Here is a 26017-nt window from a genome sequence, read left to right as displayed (position 1 = left end):
GTAGTTAGAAGAGTTAGAAGCTAAGCTATGTTCATTGACCTTCAAGGTGTCAGTGGAAACTAAAGGAAAAACGAAAACTGATAAAAGATGGTTTTGTAAAAGGCATCAGATGTATGATTACAATGTTAAAAGCAGAGGCGAAGGCTGCTGTTTGATTGAACGTTTATTGTTGGGTAAATCAATCATGCCCATTCTAGGAATGATTGTATCACTGATGAGAGGGGAACAGAGGGTATGTGAAGATATGGATTTCCATATGGCTTGATCCCAGTCTTGACATCACTTCCAGTTTGGGCATTGTATTGGTTCTTATCCCATGATCTGAAGCAGAAAAATAAAAACACTGATTAAAGGTGGTACTCCGTAATATAACCATTGTCACTAGCGCACCAATTCGCATGTGTTTTGCAATTATTTTTTTTCCATCTGCTTGGCCTGAGGTTGAGAAAAAAATGTGTTAATAGAGAAGAAATATCACAGTTATGAAATTAAAAGCAACAAGAAAAGCCAAACACAAACATGAATTTCAAATGTGTTGGCAGCTTTTAAGATCGGATTTTCAAAACTACAGGTTGTAATGGAACACTAGTCAAAACTAGGGGCAGGACAAGACATTTATTTTCACTGGCTGCCAGTTGCAGTGGCTGGAGTAGTTGATCCCCCTCATCATTAATCTCGGAAGTTCTTACATTTTCCATCCAGCCGATGTAAGCAGAGACTCGAGTGAAGACAGTGGGCTTTCTCAGTGTGTTGCAGCCAGAAGCAGACACGAAACTGGTCACTCCATGGACGTAGTATCTTCCATTCACCTGGCAGTTCAGGGGACCGCCAGAGTCACCCTGTGTGGAGACCGACAGTGGTCAAGCGGTCAGCTCCTCACAGAGGTTAGGACAGCGGAATCACTGGCCGCCTTCCGACGCAGTCTGAAGACCCACCTCTTCAAACTGCGTCTCGGTTCCACCTCAGTCCATGCCCCCTAACACCTGCTACCTCTTTAGGTATTAGTATTGTAATCATGTATCGTAGTATGCTTTGCTTCCGTTGCCTAGTCACATTGCATAAGTTAAATTTTGGTAGGGCTTGAATGGTGTTTTGCTCACGCTCACTGGTTTGGGAGTGTTATTAGCCTGGTCTGACACTGTTGCTCATTTAACTTGAATGGATACACTTATGTTCTATTGTGTTGAACACAATAGAAGAGAATCTGCTAAATTCATGTAATGTAATGTAATTTCACCCCATGCATATTTCCAGTGCATTCTAATTATTTATTCTATGTATGTACACAACCAGTAGAAGAAATGGCATTCTGAAACTAATTAACATAAGGTCCATTAACTACAAAATGTAACTGATAGATCTTAGTGTGCCTCTGACCAATGCACAGTAAAAGCACTGTAGCGCTATGGATATTCTCACCTGGCAACCGGAGAGACTGCCACCACCAGCACAAACCATGGTTGTCTTCACAGAGCCGCCCCACCAGCTACTGCTGGAGCAGGTCTGGTGGTCGACCACAGGCAGGTAGGCCTGCTTCAGATTGGCTGACAGCTGACCACCAGCTGTAGACAGAGTGGGAGGAAAAGGTGACACATGGCTTTAGTGTGACACAGTGGAGGCAGACCATTGTTCTAAGATGCTAAGTGACAGACAGAGTCACCAAGACACAGACACAGAGAATAGACATGAAGTGAGACACAAAGCAAATGGAAATTGGATACAGGTGCAGTGGCACTGAAGAAAAGATCCATGAATCAGCCCTTTTAGAGGCTGCTTACTCTGGGTGCGGCCCCAGCCGGTGATGTAGCAGGGGTTGTTGTGGGGCAGAACCTGGCCGGAGGGAGGCAGGGAACCCAGCTGGACGTAGGAGTTGAGGGCGGCATCAGTGGACAGACGGAGCAGGGCAATATCATACCTAAAGTCAGGTTAGCAGGTCCCACAGGAGAACAGAGGATGTGAGACACTTCCTACTTGTCAAACGGTTTTTTTTTTTCCACACATAGAGCATCTATATTTCACCTTATACTACTGAATTATTATGTGAACGTTTCAAGTTCTATTTATGCAATCTTTAACATTTCATTCACTTGACAAAAACACAAACCAATTCTCTAGTGCTCAGAAGCAATAAACAAAACATAAAGAGAAATAGCCTCATAACTAAATCATGTTGAAATTATGCACATTTGTCTTAGAGTTTAAGCCAGTTTTTTATGTTCTATGAAATGGAGCAGTGTAGAGCTGTGGTTCTTTGAAAACAGCATAAACTCATCACTCGCCTGCTCAGTTACTCTTGCGTAGTTTTTGACACAATATTTATCGGCAGTGGATTTGATTGATTACAAATGGGCCATTCATTACCAGTTCAAGGTCCGGTTTCTACTGTAGCGAGCAAAGCATTTTCAGAATAATTTGCAGCAGGTCAAATGATGCGCTTCCTGACCAGTGCTTTCACTGACCCGCTGGCGATCATGTTGCTGTTCCAGTTAGGGTGGATGTAGACACGGCTGACGCTCATGTACTGCTCGGTTCCTTCATGGGTGTTGATGTTGTGATCACCGAGAACCACACGCCACGTCCTGCTTCTGCAGAGAAGCATGCAACACAATGCCACCGATGACGTACAGCACCAGTCAAAAGCTTGGACACATCTGATTAAGATAACGGGAAACATGCATTCAAAGGCATTTTGGTCTAAAGACTTAACTGCTTGGCTCTTAGGCATCTACTTCACTATTTATATTTGTCTATGTATGAATTTCTTTCCAAAAAATGATTTCAAAAATATTTTCTGGCTACTGTGAAGAATCTAAAATATAAGATGGTTTTGATTGTTTAATACCTCTTGGTCACTGCACAATTCCATTTATGTTATTTCATAGTTTTGATTCCTTTACTATTATTGTAAAATGTGGAAAACAGGAAAAATAAAAAGTAGGTGCGTCCAAACTTTTGACTAGTACTGTAACCTGTGTTATCTACAGAACTACAGTATAAAAAAAGCCTGTAAGATAACAAGAGTGACAGTGGCAGCACATTGATGAATGCGGCTGACAGTCTTTGGAAACACGTTACAGCTTTGCCCTCCTCTTACGTGTCTACACAGTGAGCGGCTGTCATCACCCATCCTCTTCTGATCAGAGTACCGCCACAGGTGTGGTAGAAGCTGCTGCCAGATTTGTACTGGAGAGAGATCTGTGGGAAGAAGAGCAGGAAGACAAATGAGAAGGTTAGAGCCGTGAGAGGGAGAAGACAGAGGGGAATACCTAATACACATGTAAAGGTTGGAGGGCACGAAAAAACATTTCTTCTCATAAACTGCACTCTTTTTACTGGGAACGGATCCAATGGCATTTACCTGCCAAGGCCAGGAGTTGGGTCTGGCTACCTCACCCCCCACAACTCTCTCCTCCAGATTCTCAAGGTAGCGAGGCTGAGGTTCATTCTCAGCCAGCACTGTAGAAAGATACACACACACACACACATTGTACAGTCACACATTAAGACAGAGCAACAACACTACAGAGACTTCTTACAACTGTGGTTGTAGAAGTTAAAACTATGTCCTTGTGGCTGTGTAGTGTGATTACATTCTACTTTAATTTCCATCCAAAACCCTGTGGAAATGTTATAGAGGCAGTTCCCACTTTATGAGGTGCCAGGTTAGGGCATCCGTTAAACTGCCTCCAATAATAGTTAACTGCACAAATCCAGATTAATGATGAGAGATGCTGGGGATTGAAAACTAGAGCAAGAAAAGGTGCCAGTGCAGGCTGTTGGATGTCTTTTTTATTTAGGTTTGTTATTTTCATTTAGCGTAGCTGTGACAGGAACAAAGGCATACTTAACTTTTTTTAATTTTATTTTATTACTAGTGTGCATGCACTAGCTCATTTGCCCTCTGCAAATGACTGTTAATTGTTTAATCGTTAACTGTTTAAATATTTAAGGATCCTGTCTTTCAATTTTCAGCCTTGTCAGAAACTGAGCTCATGTTAATCTATTTCATCTGAACATGTTAATTGTTACAATTGTTTAATGGTAATTGTCTTTACCAGCGTTAGACAGCCTTTAGTTAATTAGCCTAACCTGCCAATTAAGGCCTATTCAATACAGGTGTGTGCTGAAGAACAAGGAGGCTGTTACAGTTGGCTTTGGCTGTGTGCTCAGGCTGTTTCCTTTTCTTAGTTGATGAATTATTATTAATAACATTTTGCTCCTTCTGTTTGTTCTTTTTTTTAATGTATGAAGTGTTGGCTAGTTTTCCATACGCCTTATCAATGAATGCTGGTCCAAAATAAAGTCTGCTTGTCTAGGAGCATCGGCTCAGTGCAGACACTGCACAGATCAGCTGGTCTCTGTCAGGATAAGCTGATAGTGGACACATTAATAACTTTACGCATCCATATACCGAAAAGATAAGTGGATCTACACAGCACCTGCACTAAACCAATGCCCGTGAAGCAGCATCATGAGTCATGTCTTGCAGTTTGTCCTCCCTGAACTGTCACACTTGTCAGTTCTTGCTTGTTAAATATGTATATATAAATATGTCAATATTAATACAGTATTTATATCACACGGATATTTGACTGTTTCCCACATACCTAGCCCTTCTTGTGAATTTCATTTCCGTGTTCATGATAGTAAACATTACAGTACTTCATCTACAAGGAAAAAAAAAGGAATGCTATAGGCATTCTGCCTTGCTACGGCTTTTCCAGAAATGCACCGTGTTGTGAGGGTAGCAACTGCCTCATTGTGATAAAGCATCTCTCACCCAATGGAGTCCTTCATCAATGTATAAGAGTGAAAGCATTAGACAAAAACACAAAGAACAAGCTGACAAATGGAGTGAAATACCATACCTTACCTCTTCAAATGGTTGTACAGTAAGTGTTAAAATGTTTACAGCACTGCTGTAAACATGTATAATCCTAATTCTAATGTCTATTTTCAGTCCAAAGGAAATGTAATAACATACAAAACCAGAAAATGTGTTGAAATGCCTGTTCTGAACTGAGACTGATGCTGAAACCTTCCTTATCAATGTCTACAAGTGACAGAGAAAAAGAATGTGCCAGCTCTTACCCAATGCTGCTACAGCTGTCAGCAGGAGAAACCTCAACATGTTTGCAGTCCAACGTGAGTTTCTGCGATAGGGAAAAGTTACCTCTGTCTTGACTTTTATGTAGTCTGTACTGGTCACATGTCCATACAGTGTGACAAGTACCTCATCACATGTGGACCAGGTGTGGTTTGTCTCACAGTTATCAGAATTGATCAAGGCCATTAAGGTTTGAGTTCGTGTTCTTTTCAATATCTTTTTTTTTTCCAGCAAACTGTAAGCTCATTTAAAAGTGTTTTTGTTTTGTTCAACTTTCCAATGCCCAATGTTTCTTACACCTGCACTTTGATAATGCTACTGGCAATACCCTCTTTTCGAAGGTTTGTGGATCTGTCACATGTCACAAGGCTCTGTCACAAGGCTCTATACTAACATTATCAATCCTCGAATGATTTACAAGTCCATTAATAAAACAATACGTTATAAATGAGTAGTTCCATTGTCACGTTGTTATATTACGCTAGGTACGGCTTACGGTATCTTTTTTGCTTTATTGTTAAGTTCCTAATGAACCTATTACCAATTTTACGACCTTTAACTAATGTGGAATGCAATTATGCTACACTGCATGTATTTTATCAGCAGAAGTTATTCAATTACTGGTTCATTGAATTAATTCCGTTTTCATACATCACTTAGCTGACACGTGCTGCCTTATTTTCACTAACAGTAAACCCCAAGGTGGCGCAGAGAGATAAGTCGCAATGAAGAGGAAAGAAAATATACAGGAAAAATGTTTGACGCGTAGGAAAGGCACGAATTGTAATACAATATGGCAGTACCACTTCTACTATTATTTTTCGTACAGTCATATCCACACTATATACAACCCCATGACAGACAAAATGAATACAATCTATTGTTGTTGCTGCAATGAAAACGACAACTGTTTGGTATGGAGGCTAATACTGTCCCCAAATTCGTTCGCGCTATTGCTGCAGTCGCAGTTCCATATCGTCCTTAGCTGGATGTAACCGGTTGCAGTTAAAAGCATGAGAGGTGGCTAGGGGGTAACAAATAACATGCATTTTGAAAATAAATCGAACGTTTCAACAAAGAACCAATTAAGAATTTTGCTTTGATAACATTCTGCCTGAACTTCCATTGCACCACTGACTTTTAGAACTTTGAAAATACATCTCGACACCTATCTTGACACTCGCGCACATTTCTCCATTTGCCTGTCAGGAAATCAGGCACATTGTGTTACTGACACTTGCTCCAAAAATTACTATTGAGAAACCTGACAGCAGGTACAGCACGTATTCTACATAAACAGATATCTAACCTACACCCTGACCAAGGCGCTGTCAGAGGGAAATACCGATTCCTGACATTATTAAAATGTAAACTGGAGTGCAAGAGCTAGTCATTCTTACAATCAAATCGTTTACTTCGATTATCTATGAATGTCCGTTGTTTAAGACTGAACAATACACATTTAATGTACTCTCTTTTTGTTTACAGTGATCATTTTAAGGGATGACTTCCACTAGATGCAGCGCAACAGGAAAAAAAATACTGTTTCTGGAAGCCACAAACTTCCCCTGGTCCAATTCATTAAACTACCTTATAGCGCACTAATTATGTGCCGGACGCTCTTTTTCCAAGCGCTTTACATAACATACACTGTTTACGTATTATTGAATTATTACCGATGTTTTATTAATAATTTTTGACCTGCTGCAGAGAAGCTTCCAGAATGATGAATGTCTGTTGTTAACATTATCCTTAAAGTTATTTAGGACACACGGACTTAGTTACATTTATGGAGCAAACTAATTAATCATTTTTATTATTTCACACTAGGTGGTGCTAAGGCACAATAAACAAACAAACAACAAATAGCTCAGACTATGGTCAAAATTGCAAACTAGGTGTAGACTGTGGAGTGAGGATTGTACGCTGTGCATACAAAAGTAACGAGGCAGCTACACACTCTCAGCATGTATTATCTTTTTCTAGATAATTCTTTTTTGTAACATGGGCCAGGCTTAGTTTTAGTTACATTAAATCTGACATGATTTTGTACCTTTATATCTATTTTTTCCACACAGGTGTCAGTGACCCAGATGTTCTGCAGTGTTCCACTTTTTAAAAACTGCAAAAGCTATGGTAATGTCGGATTTCAAACCTTAAATCATCATAGTCCCAAGGTTAAGTCTGCATAATAGTATCCATTCATATTTCAGCGAGGTTCTTCCATGAGTAATAATCAGTAAAACTACTTCAACTCCAGCCTAACTTTTGTGTGAAGTTGAAAAATATCTGCTTAAAATGTATTTCAGCACATCTGAGCTTACTTCCCATGACACATTTTGCAATATTTTGTTTTTTTTTAACTGTCTGTTATTTCTCTTTTTACCTTTTTATCGCTCTCAACACAAAGCCAAGTGACAAAATGACCCCGGGGGGTGGGATGCAGTGGTAGAAATGATTCACTCTGATGGTTAGTGCTCTTCTCTATGGTCTTCTCTGGTTGTTATGCGCATGCCACTCAATTCACCAGTACTGTAAAACATGGACCAATGATACTTGAGGAAACGCGAGTTTATTCCTGAAGCTTCGCTCTACTGTTCCGCGCCAGTATGATCCTCTCAAACATGGCCTGGGGCTAAATGAATCCAGTCAGAAGAATGTCAGTGTATCTGGAGGAATGCCCTTCAAAGCTGTGTGCGAGTGCAGCATCTGTACCACGCACACAGAGGAGTTATGACAGACAAAGAATGCATCAGAAACCACAGGGGGGGTCTCACTTGATATGCTGTCACCAAAACCCATAAAAACATCTCTGTACTTTTTGTGCCCGTTTTTTATGTCCGAGAGGCAATCCCAAATAATAATATGCTGCCTGTGCTGCAACTGCAACTATTGTACTGTGCTCTCCTTTATATTTCACTTGGTTTTAACAGGCAGTTCATCATCAAGAAAATGTTTATTAAAATTCTCCTACTCCTGATGAGAATTCTGTCTCTATATGCCTTTAATTTAAGTAGTGTGAATTGCTGTATCTGAAAATAAGCTCACATAATGTTTTTTTTCTCCCATATAGTCAATTATAGGTAATGTCATGCACAGATAACCAAGGTATTGTCTTTAGAGATTACAAAATGCTTTTAATAGTTTTGTTATGTTGTTTGTTAATGTTGACAGCAGGAAAAAATAATAAATCTATTTATAGTATTTTCTAGTTATAAATCTATTTCATAACATTGCAGGCACATTGTAGGTTTAAAACCTGCTGTTTAAACGATTTGTGTGTTTTTACAAATAAAGTTTATGATAAGGATGCTATGCTGCAGTTTGGTATAATCAGAAGAATAATAATAATAAAAACAAACAAACAGAAAGGCTGTCAAAAATGTTAATGTAATTGAGGAATCAGCATTACATTTCACATTAGTGTAGTGATAAAAAGGTCTTCTCAGGTCTGCTGGAACTGTTGTCAGGATCAGTTCTAAGAAGCACAGAGGCCAGGTGCACTTTCAGAATGGCGGTATGGAAAAAGTTGCTGCTGAAGATAACAAAACAACAGGTAGAAACAGAATCCTCGAGGTCGTAATGGTTGTGAACACCTGCTGTGCCATATGATTATCGGGTCTAATTCTTGCCTACTGACATGTCACTTGGAGCAGTGCAGATAACTCACCTCATGAATAAGGTCACACATTAGTGCACATGGAAACTGATTGGCAGGACATGAAAAAGGATGATATAGAAGAAATAAGGTGCAACCAAAGTAGCATGCTGGTGGGAAACCCTCAGCCACATACCTGCAGTTGAAAGTAAGATGTGTTCATATTCAATGGGCAATTTCAGCATTTTAGGAAATTGACATTCCCTTCCTTCCTTAACTCAACTGATAAAACTGCCTGCTTAGTTTTAACATACAACTCATCAGCGAGAAAATGTTTCTTTAATTCCTTCAGCCCTGTCATGAAAATTCAATCTCTATTTCTGTTTCTGTAATCTGAGTGGTGAATTGAATTGATGCGGGTGAAATTACCCCTGCATGATGCTATTTCCATGCTGCCACTTAGATGGAAAATCAAGAGCGATATAAAATGTACGCATGCTCTTTACATATCACTGTAGTGTTTTCTGTAGCTTTGTTGTGGTGTTTGTATTATCCAATTTATCTACTATGTAGACAAATGGCAGAGCCATTTGAAAGTAAATTGTTAATAACAGCAGTGGACATAAATTGACATGGCATCGTTTCAATTCTAATAATTGGATGGGACAGTAAAGATTATTTGCTGTGTCGTCAGTGTTTTTGCATAAATTTACAGTCTCTCCCTCAAACCCACAGCTTACAGTTCACTTGAGATGTTAAATTGAGTGCATCATAGTTGTAAGTATCCTAGGATAATGGTGTCAGTCGATAAGCAGATAGATAATGAAATGTGATACCCACTCTAAAATACTATATCTGCTTTCACTTGACTCTTAGGACCACCACCTGTTTAGCACTAAACAGAGACATCTTGTGGAAGACTCATGTTATTACACCATTATTAATAGTTTTGCAGACTGCGCTCAATACCCCAAGGCTGTATGTTCTTTATATCTACACAGTAATGACCCATGATCAAGGACAACGGCATATATTATAACAATTTTACGAAAAAGATATGTACTGCACTGTATGAGGTTAAATGAGAATGTTAATTCGATCTTAAAGAAGGTAGCCTAAAATACTATAACTGACACAATACTTTGCCTGGCACATTTAAACCGTGAGAACCAATTAATGTCCAAGCAGATCTCTCTAACATCCCAGAAGTAGGAGGTACATTGGGGCATACATTGACATTGACTCTAATATCGAACTGTCTTAATTTTCTCTTAATCTTAGTCTACAGTTGTAATGCAAAGGACAATAAGATCCTTGCCACAATCCATTAACAAGTATTTGCCAAAACCAAACTCCTGATAGCAAGAACAATGGACTTGTGGACAGGAGGGAAATTTCATAATGCATTCCACTTTACATATTGTTAATTAAAGTGAAAGTCATTAAAAGTGTCTGCAATTTTTTTCTGGATTATACCCTTATCTCCCAACGAAAAAGATTCACATCCTGAGTCGTAATTGAGCTGGCTTTTTGACTGGAGAAAAGTTATAGCTGTGTTCCAGCTCGCTCCCACAATCAGTGGCTTCTCCTTATTCTTTTTCCCTTCTTCTTTCCAGGGGAATAAATCAAAAGTGAAGATCAAAGAGGGAACATTGACGGGATGTTTTAATTAAAGATGTTTGTTCCTGATACAGTGCTCACATTAATGCAGATTGGATTTGGTTCCCACAACTGTTAAACACAGGGAAAGGAAATTGAGGGTTTAAATGAATGGGTCACACTTTGGGACAGGAATTCTTGGGTGTACTCGGGGCCATGTCTAGGATTTTAACTATATTACAGTGAAAGATTAATCAACAAAAGATAGAGGACATATTAGTATTAAGCAAAGTTGAGAATATTGTAAATACTATAGTATACTATAAATGCCATAGTATACTATAGGGCAGACGTCATATATGTAACCCTTACAGATCTAGAGAACATACCCTAGCTCTACAGAATTTCATCTTCTGTAATAACTTTTAATTGTGGATATTTGTTCGTGTAAACAGCAAAGGTATATCATGCAGGTTACTCTGATGTTGCAAGCGTGCTATGGATTGGGTGCAACTCATTATGCATTCCAAGAATGGTTCTCCACTTTAAAAGGAGAAGTGAAATGTCCAGAAGATCTGGGCTGAATTAAACTGAATCAGAATCTGTTCACAACCTTTAACTACATTGCGTTTGTTGTACTCTCGGAGCATCAGAAGCAGTACTATATGTGTAGACTCAATCAGGATCATACACTGAAATGAATTCTTTTAGGCAAAGGCAGACATTGAACAAATCTAGTAATTCCATACAGCTGAACCCACTTTATTACCTCAGGGCTGCATGTTCTCTAGCCTTTTATTTTCAAACATGACAGATGAAAAGCTAAATCTGATTATTACTGACAGGCTATGACCGATATTTTCCTTAGGAGGGAAGTAAGAAATACCTTACCTGACATTACAGAACACTGTAAAAGAAGGGTTTCTTTTTAAAAGAAAGATGTTGTAAATCAGAGTAAGTGCTGAAAAATCCTAATAAAGGAGAAATGTATTTTTCCAAGAGCTGGTGATGCCATTGCATGGATGGCTTGTGCATTTCTGTGGTCAACAGACAATCACAGGTGAGGTTTATTTACCTACTGTTTAAATCACAAAACAACACTGAAAGGAAAAACTACTAGAAGCAACGGCCGGTTACCTGCTGTTAGTGTCTACCGGTGTTGCTTGCTTCAGACAGAATGGAGAGGAGGAAGGGTGAGGGAGGTGAGAGAGAGACAGACAGAAAGAAAGACAATCTCCCCCTATAGAAGGGAAAGCTCTGTTGTCATCAGAGCAGCAGGAACAGGCTTTATGTCCTGACAGATTAAACAGGCAGCAGTCAGATAGCTGGAAACCCAATCCCAGGAGGAAAAGCTTTTTTTCACAGTTGATAGCTCCTTGCTGTCTGTAACACTGCAGAGGCTTCTTAAAATCACACACTCAGAGAGTCCCCTGGGTGTCTGCACACACACACACACACACACACACACACACACACACAAACACACAGATGCTTGGATACAAGGATGTGCATGTGCACACACATATATAGCACATTGACACAAAAGAGCCTTCTGCAATTATACTTTGACAGAGGTCAAAGTTTTCTTTTAGGACGAAAGCACTTGACAAAATTTTAAGCGGCTTTATTAATCTTCCCAGTGATCCATGTCTGACAGTAGGCTGGCCTCTGTCAGCAGGAACCCACCTCAGGTTGTTGGACTTCTGGGATCAAATAAGGAGAGAGGCATCTTTCAAAACCTTTCGGCGAAGCTGACTACAACAAGATTCTTAAAAAAAACCCTCTGTGGGGAGCTGAAAGCTAAAAGCGGCTTGTCGTAGACACGCAGGCATAAATCGCAGACACAAATGCACAAAACACACTTACACGGGTATGTCCACGCGCTGACACACATGGTCTATTTTTTAACATGGCACACAGCGAGAACGTGTTTAACATTACCTTAGGTAAACACTGGCAATCATGCATGGAGATGGAGTACACAGAGCATAAAGCATAGAGTGAGTGTTAATGTGCATGACAGGAGCTTGCTGCTCACCGCTGCGTTTCCAGGGCTGAGAGGGAGAGATGCTGGCACCGAGAATATCAGGGAAAATCTGGGAAATAGGTCAAAGCCCTCCATCTGCGATTATTGTTTTCATCTTCGTTCAACGTGTGCACAAAAGCCTACGTGTTTCTTCAATTATGTATTTCACCGGCACAGAAAGATCTTCAGTAATGATTCGTGTCCCGCTTGACCAAACGCAGGGCTGGTGTGTATACGCGGGGCACAAAGTGGGGAGGAGCCACGTACAGGAAATGCACACATTAATCAAAGATGGTAAAGTCAGATGAATTAAATATCCTGCCACTGTGGCAATTACTTCAGTGAGGAGAGTGATCCACTTCAGCCTCTGGTGGAGATGAATACCCTCAGCACACACTGTTGACAAATTTAGTTCTGGTGGCTGGTAATCGAAGCCTAGGACAGGCTGTACAATTTCTGAAAATCACGTGTGCTATGTGTGCACTTGTAACAACACATGGTTCACCTGCTGGTCAGTAGCCGTTTTTCCTGCCAACTTACTGAAAGGTTTCAGAGTGTATAATATATAGTGCCTCAGTTTTATAAAGAGTCACCTATTGTTTCTAGTAAGCGTGACTATTTCTGACCAATTATATTGCTTCCCTTGTTTGTCATGCATTTATGTCTCTCCAGAGGGATCAGATGAACACTGCCTTATGTGCTCTGCTGTAGGCTTAAATCAAACAGCCTAATTTAATCCAGAATGCACTCTGAATTAAGTTGAAGTTATTTTTTTTATTATTTTATCATCTTATAAATTACCAGTGTTATTTCTTTTATATTATGCCTGTACCTTTTTGGTCCTGGTCTGGGATTATTATGACAATTCTGAATTTTTACTGTGTGATAATTGTGATATCTGTACTGAACAGTGGCTTCTAACTAGCAGCAGGCTCTGGCTGATCAAATACGCAGATGTGAATTGTGATCAGATGGTATGACAATGTAATGTGGGCTTTGTGCTGAGATATAGTTATTAGTGGATTTCGTGTTGGCAGTCTGGATATGTTGGTCAGCGTGAATGCCGGAGGGTGACAACAGTGAATCCGATCCTGGGGGTTGTTTGCAACCTCTAATTGCAATTAGACCGCAACGGAAACAATCGATACCCCTTCTCACACTCGCTCTCACCCTCCCGCGTCTACCAGAGAGCAGGAGACAGGGTGAGAGAGGGAGGGGCAAGGCTGCAGGAGAAACAGCAATTGGGAAGAGAAGGGCGATCCCGCAGAGCTGAGAGAGCCCTGATTGATCCCGAGGAATGCTGTGCCCATCGATCTCTGTCTGTCCCGCGACGTGCTGCGCCACCCGGATTGGAGCGCAGTGCTGTACTCCCTTGCCCTGCGCTTTCCTGTTGCACCATGGAGGTGAGGTAATTAAGAGCCATGCTACAGCCTGATTCACCAGTGTCACACTGTGGTGGTCAGGGGGGCTTGATTGGCTATTTCCCCACCCCCCAAAGAGGTGTCGATTATAAAAGGAAAAGCAAAACTAAGAACCATAGAAATACATGACATCACTTTATCATTTGTTTTTGGTTCATTTGGTCCATTAACTATAGTGAATGACCATCCTATGTACAATGAAATGCCCTTTCAGCTATAGACATATACAAATATGCAATTATAGTCTATGTGAAGGGAATGCTGTCCGTCAGGTCATTTTCATCAAGGCCTGCTTAGTGTTGGAATTGACTAATTTGTGGACAAAGGCAATGTATGGCAAAAAAGATCACACTTGCCTTACAGACTGTTGTCAGTTTTGTCATCTGAATTTAAGTGCATTCCCACAAATTTCCACAATTTGCACATATTAGGCACATCTAAAGTCAGTGGAAAATAGATAAGAAAATCACACTGTAGATTCTACATGAACTGTATACTGATTCCTGTCCAATCAGCATGATCAATATTCATATTAACAGGACCAGCCATACGCTGTATATATTACAGTAGTGGCTGAAATCTTACAGACGAAGACAGACATTTGAAGTATTGGCAATACAGTGCAGTGTAGTGAATTGCTATTTTAAATAAGAATGGCACCAGTAAATTTTGATGAGAAGACTCATGGAGGTCAATGGCTGTTGGAAAATTACCATGCAGAACCATGGGCAAAGGAACAGAAAGTGAAATGACTTTTGTATTCTTTCAAGGCGTTATCAATTGAAGGTAAAAATAAATAATACACCTACAAAAATGAAATTGTCCCAGGGATAGTCAAATATACCCTACACTATTATTCCTCTCCAGAGAGGAATACTGCTAGCATATTTCAATTTATACCTTAACTTTAACTTCAGACTTTTAGAATTGAACTTTAAGGACAGCTCTTCAATTGAATGGATTGTATGAATCCAATATTTGGCTTTACTTGGTGAAAGTGAATGGGCAGAAAACACAGTTTGTGTATTCTGAGCCATAATTCTGACATTCAACAAACCTTTGTTCTTTGAATCCTTTGTGTATTCCATCAATCCGATTTCTAAATTGACATTTGAGTGCACTGTGCAATATGAAGTCTTTGGGCTTGTGTATTTTGATCAATATGCCTCCCGTGTACTTCTTTAAAGGCACTTAACGGAGACACAGTGCAATCCCTGCTAGGGTCCTGCCCAATAGCAAATTTTCAAACTGCGCATAACTGTTTCTAAGTGAACACATTAGAACTTGTAAAGTTTCCAAGGGAGAACCTTGTGTTCAATGAATGCTAAAACAACAGCTTAGATGCAGTGTGTCTTTTTCTTTGCTTTTCCCTGCTGCTGTAGTGGAATATATACATAAACACCTCAGATGCTCTTTTCCAGAGAGAATTGCAAGAAGGCAGTTTGCCTACTGCAGTTTTTCATCAAATTTAGACATATCTGTAGCAATTCTGTTGGAACCCTGCAACCCTATATATGCTTGGGTACCAGAACACTCCTTAGGTAATATTTTGTCAGATAGCTTTACAGCTGGATTTGGGCTGGGATTATATCACAATTCAGAAAGAACAGCGACAATGGGTTATCTGATAGATAGTGCAATCTCACCTTCAATCAAGGGTTGCAGCTCTACATCCCCTGATATATCAGTTCCATTGTAATGTAACAAAGCAGGTGTGGTAGGTGCAATGGAACCTAGCAGGAATTGGAAAAGAGGCCAAAAAGAGGGGTTTTATCTTGTCTCTGCCACGTATTATAAACTGCGTATGATATAATTTATGGCTCCTGGGCGCCCTCAGTTGTTAAATCCCCCCCTCCCCCACCCACCAAAATGTGTAGTTGACTCACATGTGCTGATTATACAAGAAAAAACACTCTGGTATTTTTACATTCCTGATGCTTGCTCTTTCATTCGCAATCGCAAAATGTATCTATCAAGTTATGGTGTAGGTTACCCGGGTGACAGTCCGTGTCATCTCATATCGTCGATTGGGGTGATTTAAACTGTCAAAAACACACCCAGGGCGCAGCAGGCAGCTCAGTGCTGAAGCAACGATCCTCGCTGCCAGTCAAATTAATTTAGCCACATTAGGGTAGTATCAACGCAACTAAGTGAGGGGGATGTGATATTTTAACACGGAAAGCCAGTCTGCATAATAATCAGAGGCCATGCAGGTGGAGTCAAATTGGTATGGAGAAAATGCATTTCACAGTCACACTCTAGACCATGCTCACAGTAAATCTAATATCACGCTGGTTTGCTCTCCTCCCTCTTTGCTTCCTCTGTTTGACAAGCATATGGATTAAAAGTGCTATATTGGTTTGTTAGCATGGGAATGCTAGCATCTTTCTTATTTGTACTCAACCTTTGCAACACAGAAATACATTAAGACTTGAAAAAGGAAATGAGGAGGTGACCACTGCACCAGTTATCCAACTAAAGTAAGACAGAACTGAAGGTCAGCCCAAGAAGCTGTTATGTTTTCCATCATGCGGTGGCACAAGACAAGACAGAATGGTACTCTAGCATGCTAGTTTAATTATAACTAGTTGACCCATTGGGTCATTTATACGTAGGTGTCCAGTCAGGCTATGAGATGCTATGCTATGTCAACATTCACAAACGCTAGCAGCATATCTAACTACTTTATTAATGACCACTTCTCACTGATGGTGCTGGTGGTAGGAAACTATTGCATAGACAGCTAACAAACAACTGGTAAAGGTTAAGGTTGAGCAATTCTGAGGGTGTGGTTGGGGAATAAGGGGGATTGTACCAGCACAATGGTGACACTTTAAATGAAATTGCCTTTTTTGGGGGGGTGTTTTCATTCACTTCTGCAGTAATCTCTGTCACAGAGTTTAGAATCTAGAATTCACAGTTCATGTGACTCATCTAGAGGTCTAATAACACAAAAGAAAAATAAAGAAATTGCCCTCAATATTACGTAACTTTAGGTGCTTTGAATTCTCAGGGACCTATTGGACTGTGTTTTTTGTGGAAAGGACATATGAAGCGAATCTGTTGGTAAAAAAAAACAAAAAAAACATGAGAATAAAAATCACTTGAAATGTTCTGAATTCTCAGGGATTTTTGTTGAAAGGACATATGCAGTATATCAAATTGTGAAAAGCACACACAAAAACATGAAAATAAAAAATTACAAGGAAGGTTGGAAATTAAGCCTTGAAAAATGTGTGGCTACAATGTCAAGGTCAGACCTGTGGTTAATCAGGAGAGAAGAAACGTTTCTGCCCAAAGTCCCAGGCTATGGGGCGCTCACCAAAACACATCTCAAAACCACAATCTACTGATTACATTTCTTTATTCTGACTAATTACTCATTAATTAGCAGCCACAACCCTTATCTCCACCAGCATTCTTTTTTTCCACATTTCCCACACTCTATCTAAAACTACCCTATAAACGGATGTAACTTCTTCACACAGGATTTTGTATTTTAATATAATTAATGCATATTCAATAATAAGACAGACAGGCAGGGACTCTGTAACATGGTGCCGGGCCCCTGCAGCCCCCCTCCCCAACAGATTTTATAGATTACACCTTGGCAGCATGTATATACAACAACACTCAGAGAGTCTTCTGCTTAATCTGAGCATGCCATCTTTTACACATTAATTAAGTTTGAAATAATTCATTTCAAACAAAAAAAAATCTTCACATTATGATGCTGGAGGATTGCAAAGTGCTGAATTAATTGATCAAAAGCCTCTATGGATTTCCGAGTCAAAACCTGCTGATTTTAATAGCGGGCAGTGAAAACCTGCTGAATTTGATGAAAAATCCAGGACATGGGCCGGTGCACTCAGGGTTTATCTAATTACACGAGTTAATTGCTCTTAAAATCCACTTAAATTTTCTTCTAAATAAACCCTGAGAGCATACAGATCTCCCAGGTAAATACCAATAAAATAGCCGGCTTTTCCATTTCATGTCCTTTTGTACCCCCGAGGGTTTCTTTTCATCTCTGCGATCACAAATTCACACCCAGTCTCTTCATGAAGGTCCCTACTTCCCTTGCACCTTTTCTCATTAACACAAATTAAGCAGCAGACTGCTGTCTCACATTACACGCACACTCACACACACACACACACACACACACACGCACACACTCCACACACACACACACTTTCTCTCTCTCTGCAGCAGCGCTACGTCGTGATGCCCGTCTCTCAGAAGCTATTAGACTCCTGCCGTTCCAGTCAACATCGCCTGATGAAACGGCAATCAGCCTGAGCCTTTTGATTTGAGGGATTTTAACCTTTCCTCCAAGCCACGCCGGACTGGAACTGAACATTGTCATGACAATGAAAACAACATACTATTTTAGACCTCTTATCAGGGCGTATATATCATATTTTTGATCATTGAGCTGCTATGTCCCCAATTCTGTCATGTTTTCAAACCTCAGATTTGCCAAACTAATCTTACTATGTGACAGTGCAGCAAATGCGCCACAGATAACTAATATGCTGTTTCGAAAATAATGTTCTTTGGTCTTCATTTGATGTATGTCCCTCAACTTATTGTTGTTTTCCTCAGGGGAATATCAATATTCCCCTTAAGTTCAAATTGATCAAAATGCCTATACTATTCTGTAGACGAAATCCATACACATCTAAACCATTTATTTTCTTCCAATGCCCTGTGGTGACACTCTTGCCATCAAGCAAAAAGAAAAAGATCTTGAGTATCATGTGCATTAGATAATGCTATGAGAAGTTTTTCACACCGAAGTACCTTTAAAAATTTGAGGGGTTCCCAAGTGGCTCTGACAACCAGGTGCTTGTCTTGGCTACAGGCCTAGACTAATGGCTCGGGTTTGATCCCAGTGTCATCAACTGACAATGAATGGAAGTCCACTGCAGTGGAACAAATTGGCTTAATTTCTTTGGGGATAGGGGCTCAAGCTCAGGCTTCCTTGTCTTCCTACTCTCAGGCACCTTCTGATTCAGCAGGTGTCTGTGAGTTGCTCAGATGTTAACTGATCCTCACAACATTGTGGTACACAGAGTGACTTGTAATGCAAATAATAGTCATAGAGCAAATCACATGGAACAGTAATGTTTTTAATTATCTGCATCCATCTCATTACTGGCATGAGGAACAGTTATTATCAGGCCGGCAGAATGCTGGTACCCTAGAAAGAAGACAGAATTAGTGTTCAAAGCTAATCCATTCTCTTTATAGGAGGTGAGGTGTAGGCTTCTCCATTTAAAACAACCCATATTCCAAATCATGTCCAAACTCCGCCCTTTCTCCCAGGCCATAAATACAAGCAGTGCAGGCAGGCAGAGTGAATTCAGCAGATGTCTTTGTTGTCTTTGTTAATTTATCAATTCATTACAACATATGAAGCAATAGCAGGGTAGTACAAATAAATGGATTGATACATTTATTTGGGTTTGTAGCACATTCATTTTGGTGTATAAGTGAGTGAGTTAGTGAACGCAAATGTGAGAGAAATGAAAGTATGGCAATGGCAACCAATTTAAAAATGGATGTTTTTATCTGGTCATTTAATACTGTGCCACAACATCTTTAAACATGTGTATGTTTAAATTTGTTGAGGTAAGGTTGGTGCAACCCATGACCTTTGCAACCACAAAGTGTACTTTCGTTCACTGACATTTAGACTTTCAATTGCTAATCCAAAAGGCGCCTTACCTCTTCCAAAGAGGCTCTTACCAACCGACTCCAGGTTGACATCAATGAGTGTAATTGGCCCATTACACCAATGAGCCCTGTGTGCAACACAAGCAATCTCAACACTTTACAAAAAAGGATCCTTTTAAAGAGCATAATCACACAACATTTCAACTCACTCTGCTGTAAAACAGCAACAAGGATCAAACACAGAAGATGAAATTCACCCCAAACCTTAACAAAAATATGTAAATACTGTACAAGTACAGTGCTGTGAAACTTACAGAAATTGTGTCTTTGAAGTCTGTGAGGGGAGAATGAAATGTCTGTGGGGAGGCTGCAGGGTGGATAGCAAATAGACAAGAATATAAAAATTTCAGTGTCATTTCAGCCTGTCTCTTGGTGTCACAGGAGAGGATATGAAAAATGTCCACTTCATGGACTGTGAAAATTGGTTATCGGTGGAAAGTGGCATGGTGTGTGCAGCACAGCAGTGCACAGGTAGAGTGGTGTGCAGGTGCATGCAGTGTTACTCCAGCAGTTAATGTGGCCTAGCACACAGACCGAAGGCAAACCATTAGACCGCTGCTCGTGGATTCCTGTCCAGCTAATCCTCAGCATGCTCAATGCTGTATGGCCACTGAGATGTGATAATGAGAAAGCTGCCCATTTAAACCTATATTCACATGAGGAAAGGAACCATTTTTCACATGCTAGAATTAGCACAAAATCTTTGTCATCTGAATGTACTTAGGCACTGGAAAAGGCATATCATGACCAGCTGAAAAAGCATGATCTCTCAGTTTTGCGGTCTAAATCTTGGACAGAGAAATCAGAAACCAGAGTATTAATTTCAGCAAATGGACATTTTAAAATGTACTCTTTCTGTAGTGATACCTACTGTGCACTCATCCCACGTGCCAGAGCTAGGACAAATCCTTTGCTGTGCACTAGGGCATTGACACTGGGGGATTCTGGAGGCCTTGTCACGCAGCCACAACAGTAACGTGAGCAAGAATGCCAAGAATAGCACACGGGGGCTGTTACCTTCTTTCAAGTATCCCTTTTATCATGAATCCTTTTTCACCTTCATCATCTGTCCAGATCAATGTGTGATTAGAGGCTGCCCACAAAAGACTGCCCCACTTGTCAGTGAGATGTGAATCCCACCGTATGAGCAAAACACTTGAATTGAGTGTGTGCGTGTGTATGTGGGTACGTGTGTAGATGTGTGTGCAGTGCACGTTTTCTGTCACACTGATGGTTATAATGTAGCAATTTATTACGAATCCCTGGGGGATCTAGACCTTCAATTTCTTCATACAAAAAAAAAAAAAAAAAAAACGAAATATGAGGATGTATAAACCTGCTGCAGAACCTTATGGTATCATGGCCAATTTCTCAAGCGTTCATGCAAAACAGAGCATATCAATGGCAAAGCCTAGTCAGTTCTGATATGAAGAAGAAACATTCGCACACAGTTCCAATGATTTTAGTCATTCCAAATTCCCTCGGAATGCTCTTTCTGCAGAGCTGCTGTCTCCCAAGGTGTAACACCTATCCAACAAGCTTCCCGATCGAATCTTTTCCTCTTAGATACAGTGTGTCCTTGGAATTCGCTCTTTCTCCCCCCTTGGCTTCCTTGCTCCAGGGAACCTAGTAGGACCCCATTATAGCTAATGGTCCATCTGTCTAAACCCATAAACCAAGCCAAGTTCCTTTGAGTCCCCTGACATCATTTTGAAGTACGTTGCCAAGAAAAAGGCTGTTGTGGAGGAGGTCAGTGTCCATTGTTGTTTCCTGAGGTAAAGGGTTCGGCCCCACGGTGTCAAGAGCCCCTTGCCGCCTCACCTCCCTCGGTCCTCCTACACAGGGTCAAGCAATGAGCCTTTTCATCTTCCTGCCAATTCCCTGGGAGCTGGCAAGCCAATGCAGGACTGCATCTGCTTGTATTCAGGCTGACAGAAAACGCAAATCTGCATGCATGATGGCAGCCCCCGAATCTGTGAGCAGCCTCCTAATCTCCAACCAAACGCTCCTCCGGCATTCTGCCCTCAACGTCCACCACCCCGAGACGTCAAGCTGACACCCGTTACCAGCCAGAAACGGTTTATTACACAAACAGAGCTTCTCTTTGGGTAGTACTACTGTGGAAACAGAGAAGGACCTGCATTTAAATGACTGCATTGGATGATAACCCAATGGAACACAATAGTTTTGCTGTAGATTCATTTCTTTTTTTTTTTGTGTTCTTGAATACAAACAAGAGCAAGTGGAGGGATAGTACTGGCAATAAACTGAAGACATGTATATTGACACTGTTATTTGTGCACTGTTTGAGGGAAAGGATCAGTAAATAATCAAGCCAAAATGCTACATGCTGCACTCAAATTAAGAGCTGCCATTTCTGATATAATATTCTATTTGTTATTCAGATTTCTGATGGCATCTTTGTGAAATATGGAACCTCTTACTTTCCCTTTCATTGCTGTTTGTCCATATTAAATAGCAACAGCAGGAATGTTTAAACAATTTGAACTTTGGCACTCTGTCCACAATACAGCGAGTGTCAGTTTATTGCCACCTCTTTGGTCTCCTCATGTTTTTCTCCTCATTTAATGTAATGGCTTACATTGCAAGCTGCCACATAAGCTTGATTAATGTGCAAATGCACTTAAAGGCACCTAGGGTGGCTCTATGAGAAAATAAAAACCAGGAAAAGGATCTTGTTGGCTGGATCAAGAATTTATTAATCCATCTAGAAAGTGTCACTGACTGTGGGGCAAAAAAGTGGCTACCGTGTATTTTGTTGCAAAATTTCAGTGAGAGATTTAGGACAATGCTTTTTTTTTTGATCTTCAACATGTGTTTGCTAATTGCAGAGGTCACCAAACACCTGATGTTGCGTAAATTAAAAAAGGAACAATTTCATGAATACTTTTCTCAAAGTTATAGACAGAGGACAATGAGATAAAATTGACTCTGCACCAGGTGTACTTGGTACACCCAATTAAGCGCTATACCTCTGTCACATACCTCTTAAGGTGTAGCACATTTGGTGCATATAGCTTATTCCTGAACCTTGGTGTGGCTTAATCTCCATCACATTCTGACTGAGCGGGCGGCGCTTTAGCTGTTTACATCCGCCACATAGATGGCATCCCAAGGCAGCCATCCAGTGTAGTTTTCTGTCCATTGCTCTCCTGTTAGTATTGTTGCATTTCTGAGACCAATCGATGTACAATGTAATTTGTGCTCCGTGGCAGACACCCTGTAAATAGTCCCCGGACATTGCCTTAGTGTAGACAAATTCATCCTTCCCCTTTCTCTCTCTACTTGCATTATTCTAATGCCTGTCTTACATGCTTAATTAGTTACTGTAGAGTAATGTGGGGCAACAGTATGGACCTCTGGACACCTCACCCTGTGAGAGGAAAGTTCCAGGTTTGACTTCTACATGGAGCACTCAAGCCGCACACATAAGGAAGGCATCAAATCTGAACTGTTTCAGTAAGCAGCCACAAATCACGTAAAAGATAAGCTACTCTAAGTATGATCTAGACAAAGGCATCTGCTAGGCAAATATGTAATGTAGAAATGCATTTGTACTGCATCTTGCATAGTTCTGATTTTCAAGCATCTGCCTCTGCATCTGCACTGTACCCACCACAAGAAAATTTCAACCACAACCCAAAGCTAAAGCTTTTCACTTCCAAATTACAAACTGAACTACAAGAAACAGAACTGTTCCCTGCATTCCCAAACCAAGGCACTTCCTTTTTTTCAAAAGTATGCACTACTCTAGTACAAATGCCTATATCAGAAATGCTGCAATGGGTTACATTTAAATTAAGCACAAATTTGAGATTAGTTGAATACATTTTTTTCTATTTCCTTTATGTTGATGTTTGATAATGTAAATGTAATATGTAAATGTTTGATAGTGATGATGGCTAATTAGGCTACCAGACACAACCTAATCACTCTTTTCACAAAGGTTTGCTTTTTGTAATACCCCTAGCCACTACCTAGCCAGATGAACATCTTGGCTTTATAAAAAAAATTTGTCAGTGGAATGGATGGTAACTATAAGGGGGTAGCAGGTTAGATAACTACTTTGCCAACCTGACTATTGTCAAGTTATATGTGTCAGGTATTTATATTGGACATTACTTTGACTCACTAGCTAATGATTTATGATTTCTCAGCTGGCTACTAGCCAATATTATTGCTCAACAACTACATTCATTTTAGGGCTGAGCTATCTGAGAACCAAATGCATGCTGTTTCTCTAACAGTGGTATTGGAGTCATACGTACAGGACCAATGGCCAATGGAGGGGGAGGGGGGGAATTCCCAGTGGAAAGAAACCCAGAGGTTTCTTGTTAATTTTGGTGCAATGCAGCAAAATTTTCATTGCAAATATGGCCTATTGAGTGTGTAATTATTTGAAACTGCATCTGATGCAAACTTAAAATCTGCCCACAGCCCACTCATTTTGCAGGTCACCCGCGGTAGGAGTCAGCCATGCAGGTATCCAGGCCAGACAGCACCACATTAACAGGTGAAATCTAAGAAGATCCCACAGTCAAATGAAAATGTGAAGTAGAAATACTTGCGTCTAACATTGTAGGACACTGTAGAACATCAGGAACAATGCATGGGAAGTAGGCTTAACTCAGTGCTCTGCGTCAGAAGTAAATTACAACAGAAAAAAAAGGTACTGCATACATATCTGTGCAACACTACTCCATTATAGGCTGTGTTTTGTATGTTCTCCACTTTATACTGTGTAGTTGAGAACTCCTTAGCCCAAAATGGAAAGGTCCATGACGTGCTTCACAGGTTGATGCGAAGGAAGTAATTCTCCAGCAGATGCACTTATTTCCCGCTTAAACAAAAATTATGCATTCAGACGTCAGACTGTGGCCAACGAATACCAACATAGGGGTTAGATGTGCTCCTTTATGTTTTGTTTCTATTTTCTGTTTTATTTCTGTTGTTTCATGTATTAATTTATTAGTTTATTTTCTGGTTTGTTTCGTATTATTTCATTTCTGTGACACAGCAGTGATCTTGCTGGTAAAATGGATCTTATTAGGGAGATTCAGCTTTGTGCCGATGGACTACTGCCTTATTAAGAGATCCACACCTTTTGATTACATGGGGGCTCACAGATTTGCGTTGGTTGCTGCTACTCCATATCCCCCCCCCCCCCCCCCCCCACCCTTTCAGGGGAAGCCAAAGATTAAAATCACATAAAGCCATTTACAATCAATCATTAATGGCTGTCAGCTCCATTGATGACAACAACAGGATGTCACCGTCAATACTGTGACAAATGAGGATTAAAGACGCATCATGGGCAATTTCATGGGTGGGTTACCCTAACCCGTGGGCTATAGGTTTCCCAAAGCACAGTGAACATCACACAGCAGATCCCTTGTCTCTTTCTTACCCATAAACACACACACACACACACACAATAACCTGTGTACCAATTTTACAGTTCATATAACATATACAAGATGTAGCTATTAACATATATATGAGTGCATTATGTCTTATGCCGTTACATATTAAGCGTTTTTGTGATCGCCATGGGTGTTTGTCAGTGGTTTACGCACCGACCACAGTGTATGCAATCCGCAGACACCTCTCGTTTAAAGCTCACGTCAGCACTAAGAATCAGCATCTCCCCACGATGCAGCGTCTCTCCCTCTCGCTTCTGCCCACCCCCCTCTCTCTGACCAGCATCACAGTAAGCAGGCGAGGCAAAAGAGCAGCTTTCCTCTCCCCAGTAGATACCTTTTAAGTCTCTGGGTTGGTTTCATCTCGACCTCGGCCGCGATTCTTACAGCCACCGACATTGCGATTACAGACGCATACAAGATTAGGACCTGCTATCAGAACAGCTCCAAGTTGACCAGATAATCGCGGTTTTTTGGAGCATGACTCCAAACCCATCCACCCCCTTTTAAAAGCACATACTCTATTTCCTCTGTCGCTGGAATTGAAGTAGGCGGAAATTCCGCCGAATTAGGGGGAACTTAGTAGCGTCCGTTTTTCTCGGTACCCGTGGATGCTCCCAGTGTATTGTTTTGCCGTATTGTGCTTGGATTATAGCTTTCCTGTGACTATGTACAATATCAATATCTTTCAAGCGTCGTAGTGGACAATTCGAATTGCCTGCCGTCCACAACACAGAGCTACGTGTCGCTGCTTTGTTGTTACGGTCTTAAATCATCAAGAGGTGGAATTCGAGAGTCAGAATGCAGACCTAACATCATAACTGCTTTCGCTCCGGTGACTCCCCCAGTTGAAGCGCTGCACTTTGCCATGCGATTCAAGTTTGATCAATTACCGGCAAAGGAGGACAACGACTTCAACTTATTTTAACGGCTTCTTTCCGTTCATCTCTTTTTGCACAGGTGGGAGAATTGCCAAGCAGGTTCGCAATACCTGGCGCCTTTAGAGTGTTTGATGTGTAACTAATTTGTTGTTGTTATTATCGACGTGCGTATTTTATAGCTGTTATAATCAAAACTGTTTCA

General features: G+C 40.6%; 2 protein-coding genes across 3 annotated transcripts in view; one reads left to right on the top strand and one right to left on the bottom strand.

Annotated features, from left to right (window-relative positions):
* Positions 1-173: 173 nt before the first annotated feature.
* LOC118779070 (elastase-1-like) lies at positions 174-5167 on the bottom strand. Its single transcript, XM_036530934.1, has 8 exons — positions 5092-5167; positions 3359-3456; positions 3095-3195; positions 2460-2585; positions 1779-1915; positions 1420-1562; positions 690-839; positions 174-321 (listed from the first exon to the last, which is right to left on the bottom strand). Exons 1-8 carry the CDS (start codon positions 5129-5131, stop codon positions 310-312), a joined length of 807 nt encoding a protein of 268 aa, XP_036386827.1. The 5' UTR covers positions 5132-5167; the 3' UTR covers positions 174-309.
* Positions 5168-25228: 20061 nt separating this feature from the next.
* Positions 25229-26017, top strand: part of asic1b (acid-sensing (proton-gated) ion channel 1b) — a 124103-nt gene continuing 123314 nt past the window's right edge. For both annotated transcript variants that reach the window (XM_036531526.1, XM_036531527.1), the window contains exon 1: positions 25229-25894. The gene's annotated coding sequence lies outside the window, so the exon portion shown is untranslated. The remainder of the gene's footprint in view (positions 25895-26017) is intronic.

The sequence above is a fragment of the Megalops cyprinoides genome, chromosome 6, assembly GCF_013368585.1.
Source record: "Megalops cyprinoides isolate fMegCyp1 chromosome 6, fMegCyp1.pri, whole genome shotgun sequence".
Lineage (NCBI taxonomy): Eukaryota > Metazoa > Chordata > Actinopteri > Elopiformes > Megalopidae > Megalops > Megalops cyprinoides.
Note: the sequence above shows the minus strand (reverse complement) of the source record. Positions and strands in the feature narration are given on the sequence as shown.

Coding starts and splice junctions, on each gene's coding strand:
- LOC118779070 (XM_036530934.1), bottom strand. CDS start 5,131: ATGTTGAGGTTTCTCCTGCTGACAGCTGTAGCAGCATTGG. Junction 3,457..5,091: donor GACAGCTGTAGCAGCATTGG/GTAAGAGCTGGC, acceptor ATCTTTCTACAG/TGCTGGCTGAGAATGAACCT. Junction 1,916..2,459: donor AGCAACATGATCGCCAGCGG/GTCAGTGAAAGC, acceptor ACCTGACTTTAG/GTATGATATTGCCCTGCTCC.